General features: G+C 29.4%; 1 protein-coding gene across 1 annotated transcript; it reads right to left on the reverse strand.

The window, feature by feature from the left end:
* Positions 1 to 2,924: 2,924 nt before the first annotated feature.
* LOC119667594 (importin subunit alpha-like) lies at positions 2,925 to 4,487 on the reverse strand. The gene has a single exon (XM_038076897.1). The coding sequence runs from the start codon at positions 4,485 to 4,487 to the stop codon at positions 2,925 to 2,927; it is 1,563 nt and encodes a 520-aa protein (XP_037932825.1).
* Positions 4,488 to 4,701: the final 214 nt, after the last annotated feature.

Below are 4,701 nucleotides of genomic sequence, written 5' to 3' on the forward strand. Positions count from 1 at the left end.
TCTATTGCTTCTAAAAATTATCTATCATTATAACTTAAGGATAGTAAGTTAAAGAAAGTATAATTAATATTTCACAGTTTGTTATGCTTATAAATACAATAACTCAATTTATAACAATTCTGCAACAAATATACCAGTCATTACATTTTATAACCTGAATATTTCCTTTTAAGTTAGTTAAGAGTAAAACAAAAACCTTTTAACGATTATCCTTAATGAAAATTCAATTACTTTAATTGAAAATTACACAGATTGTCTTTTATATTAATTTTTGTGAAGATCTTCGGTAAACTTAACGCTTACCATTGCCTGCCATTTTTAATTTTTAAAAGGAATGTAGCGCAATGTCAATATTTTCCCTTCCAACAAGGAATTCGTTTTTATTTCATTAAAAGGAGCACATCACTACACAGAACTACAAGTGATAGAAAAACAGTTGGACTGGTAGCAATAATGGACACATTCACATGAAGAGCGAGAATAAAGTTGGAACTAAAAACGAAATAAAAGCAATAAAATAAAATGGATTTTCTTCAATTTTTGTTTTAATCCGGAAAATGAAAAACTTTTGCATCAACTACGAGTTTCTATAAGAAAATCCAAGAAAAGTCAGTGTAAGGACAAGGCAAAAACAGAAGCTTACAAATTTTTGATTATCCTTTTTGTTCACATATGCACATCAATCAAGTTTTTGCTAATAGTCCTTAACTCAATCATTATAACACTTTGCGATGGGAAAGTGTTCTGTTCGGTTCAGGATAAAAATGTATAGAAGTCAAATTCTAGTCAAATATTTTTAATTATTTTGGTTATTGGTTTATTTATTATTCGTTATTGTCAAGGATATACTATAACCAGAATACAAAGTTATTAATCGTCGAAAATTGACAATATATTTGTATGAAAAATGTATTTTTTTACCAAAGTATTTTTTAAATCAATTTAAAAAGAATGTTTAGCAAATTACACTGTCCTACATTATACTTTCTTTTTTGATTTTTTAATGGTATAAGCTTAACTTGGGACTACACAGCCTAAATCTGCAATCTGTTTTTCTCCTACACATCAGGTTCTCTAGGAATACAAAGTGAAAATTCATGAGTTGAGTTTTGTTATGAATTTGATGAATTTCTTCATAGAATTTCATAGAATCCTTTTCCAAATTTCTCATCTTTCCTATTAAAGAAGGAAATTTTAACATTATCTTTTAAAATGCCTTTTTTCTTATAGGTTAATTTAGAGAAACATTCTTCTTTGAGCGGAAAATAAGGAAGACAAAAATGTTTATCTATTGATTCATTTAAAATCTTTAACTTTATATACCTATTTTTCTCTTGATTCCTTTATCAATTTATACTTTTTTTTATTTTATTAACCCTCTAAAACCCTTAGCATTTGAACTTGAATTCAATATAGCCAGAGTGTCAGATGTTAAGGAGAAAATATGGTGAATAGGAAAAACACAGTGATATCCTAAAGTCTAAAGTCGTCAATATCCGACTTCGAGTCTGTTTGCACGATTTCCTGTTTCCAAAACCACGTTTACATGTTCTGAACGGTTTTTAGTTTCATTGTTTGATATATTGATAGTAGTACCATATATCAAAGTTATAGGTGCAACCATTAATTTATAGGAATTATTTATAGGAAATTTCGTGTTGCTAACAATAGTCATTGAGCCGTTTCTTGAACATTGATTTATTAATATTTAATAATATTTAATATTATATTAGAATTAACATTTATAATATTTAATCACATTTTCAGCATATAGCTAGAAAAGTGGACTTCTTTATTACTTCCTATTTCGGTCCCTCTTTCGGTTAACACCCGTAATCATTTAACATAAATAATGCCATATAATTATTTATTGTGCCTTGTTCTGGTGAGGTTGAAATGCTCCATTTCAACTATGAAATGATCCTAAATCCCACTCGTGAACATTGATTTATTATTATATATATTGTCATTATGTCATTACATTTTTATAATGTTATAGTCGTTATAATTCGAAATTATTAACTATAATATTGTCAATATATCACTGCCAATATATCTTTATCTTATTATTATCAATTTATTATTGACAATAAATCATTGTCAACATATTATTGTCAATATATCATTGTCATAATATCAGTCAATATATCATTGTCAATATATTATTGCCATTCTATTATTGTCAATCTATTATTACCATTATTTCATTGTCAATATATAATTGTCGGTATATCATCAATGTATCATTGTCACTGTATCATAGCCAATATATCATTGTCCATATATTATTGTCAGTATATTATTGTCGACATATCATTATCAATATATCATTGTCAGTATATTATTGTCAGTATATCATTGTCAATATATCATTGTGATTTTATCATTGTCAATATATTTTAGCCAATATATCATTGTAAATGTACTATTGTATTATATATTCATAATATATTATTGACAATAAATCATTGTTAATACATCATTCATATTATAAGATTAACAAATTATAATTATCAATCATTATTAATATAAAAAACTAAATTATATTGTGTCAGTATGTTAAAACACTGTTTTTATTATTACATTAGCAGCTAATTGCTATATAAAAATTCCGAGCAAGCCAATTAATAAGCGTAACGTGGCTTAAACAGTGAGAGGAGAATAACATATATCAACATATATGTTTAATAGAAGTTAAAACTCAGAAAGTATAAATAACGAAGAAATAATTAAAATTATTTCAGATTTTAATTAAATAAAAAAGACATAAAATTTTATTTGCTTTATTTTTATTATTAATCAGTTAAATAAAACATATTATTTTCAATATCATTTTAAGTACATATATATTTAATGCATCGATCGATACGCCATTTACATATTGTATACTTAAAATAAATAGATATTCTCAATTTTTGAATTATTTAAAAGGAGAATCCACCATTGGGCATTTTTTGATCACTAGCATCAAAATAAAGCTGGTCATCAACAACTTGTGGCTGGAACTCATCATCAGTTTCATAATCATTACTAAAGTATGCGTCGATAAAAGCATAAGCTGCTTCGTATATATCTTCATTTTCATGATACTGCAAACGTTCTACTTTATGTAATCCACCAATCTCCTCAAAGATAATACTCAAATAATTTAACTTTTCAATTGTAATCGCTTCTAAAAAAATATTACTAAGTCCTATCAAAACGATATGAATAGTGTCTGTGTCGCTTCCACTAAGCAAATCAGAGAGTGGTTTCAGCATATCATACTTTTCCCAAAAATTCTTAACTTGATCTGTTGATCCATTTATGGTTGCATTTGTAACAGCCCTGGCCGCCTCTCTTTGTGCCAAAAAATGACCTTGTACCAGTATTTGACGAATGTGAGTAAACAAGTTGGCATCTAAAACCGCTTGGATTTGCTCTTGATTGCCAGCAGTTATGTTTCCAATGGTCCAAGCTGCATCCATCATAATATTACTATCATCATTATACAACAAAGCAGCCATTTTTTGCAGTCCATTAGCCTTAATTACTTGATCAGCATGGGTGTTAGTGCCACTAGCTATATTGCCAACTGTACGTAGTGCAAGTGCAACAATGTAAGGATTTTCAGAGCCTAACATTGCAATCAGCTGTGGCACAACATTAGTATCAACAACGATTTGAATCATATCGTTGCCTGAAGCTGTAAAATATGACAGAGCGCAACAGGCATGAGCCATAACTTGCACATCATTGACGCACAGTAATTTTGATAGCACCGGTACCAACAATTGAATTTCACCAAGTGGCGGAGATGAAATCTTGTTATCGCACAAGTTTGACATAAGCCAAGCCACAATACGTAACATGTATAATGGCATATCATTATGGATTAATTTAAGAATGGTGGTTACTATATTGTAACTTAAGATCATGTTTCGAGCTTCGACATTATCGTTAGCAATTTTGCCTAAAACCCATACTGCGTGTTCAACAAGATTTGCTGAGTTACATTGTAATAATGCTACAATTTGCGGTATTGCATTATGTTTGATAACAATTTGTCTATGTTCAGTATTACCAGAAGCAATACTAATCAGAACCCAAGCTGCTTCAAATTGTAATGCAGGGTTCAAAAAATCATTTAAAAAACGAATAGCAATTGGAACAATACCATAACGGACTATCATATCAATATTTGTGATAGATTCAACACTGAGCATTTTACGAGCCGCTTGCATGCCAAAAAATTGTTGTTCCTTATTTTTGCCTTGTATTGCGCGGGCAATTTCTTCAACATTCATTTGATTTGATAATTGCTTATTGGTTTGTAGAGAAATCGGCGAGACAGCTTGGTCTACAATATTACGACGCATTGATAATTCATGCTCCTTCTTGGACTTCCGCAACTCTATTGTATACTCGCGGCGTTGACGACGGGATTCTTCACCGGCTCGAGCGTTATTCTTGTACGAATTTTGATGAATTAAGTTAGCGTTATTCATCATTGCAAACAGAATCAAGTTAGTCAAATGCAAAACTTTTGACACTGTATTAAAAACTGACAGTGATGCCAAATTTAGACTTCACATCTGACCAAATTTTTTTTTGTGTGACCAAATATTAATTGGGAAAATGGACAATCAAAATTGCCGACATATATACATACGTGTAATATATGTATATGGCGATGTAATGTCTCGATAAAAGAAATAGAAA

This window comes from Teleopsis dalmanni, chromosome 1 (genome assembly GCF_002237135.1).
Source record: "Teleopsis dalmanni isolate 2A chromosome 1, ASM223713v2, whole genome shotgun sequence".
In the NCBI taxonomy this organism is placed as follows: domain Eukaryota; kingdom Metazoa; phylum Arthropoda; class Insecta; order Diptera; family Diopsidae; genus Teleopsis; species Teleopsis dalmanni.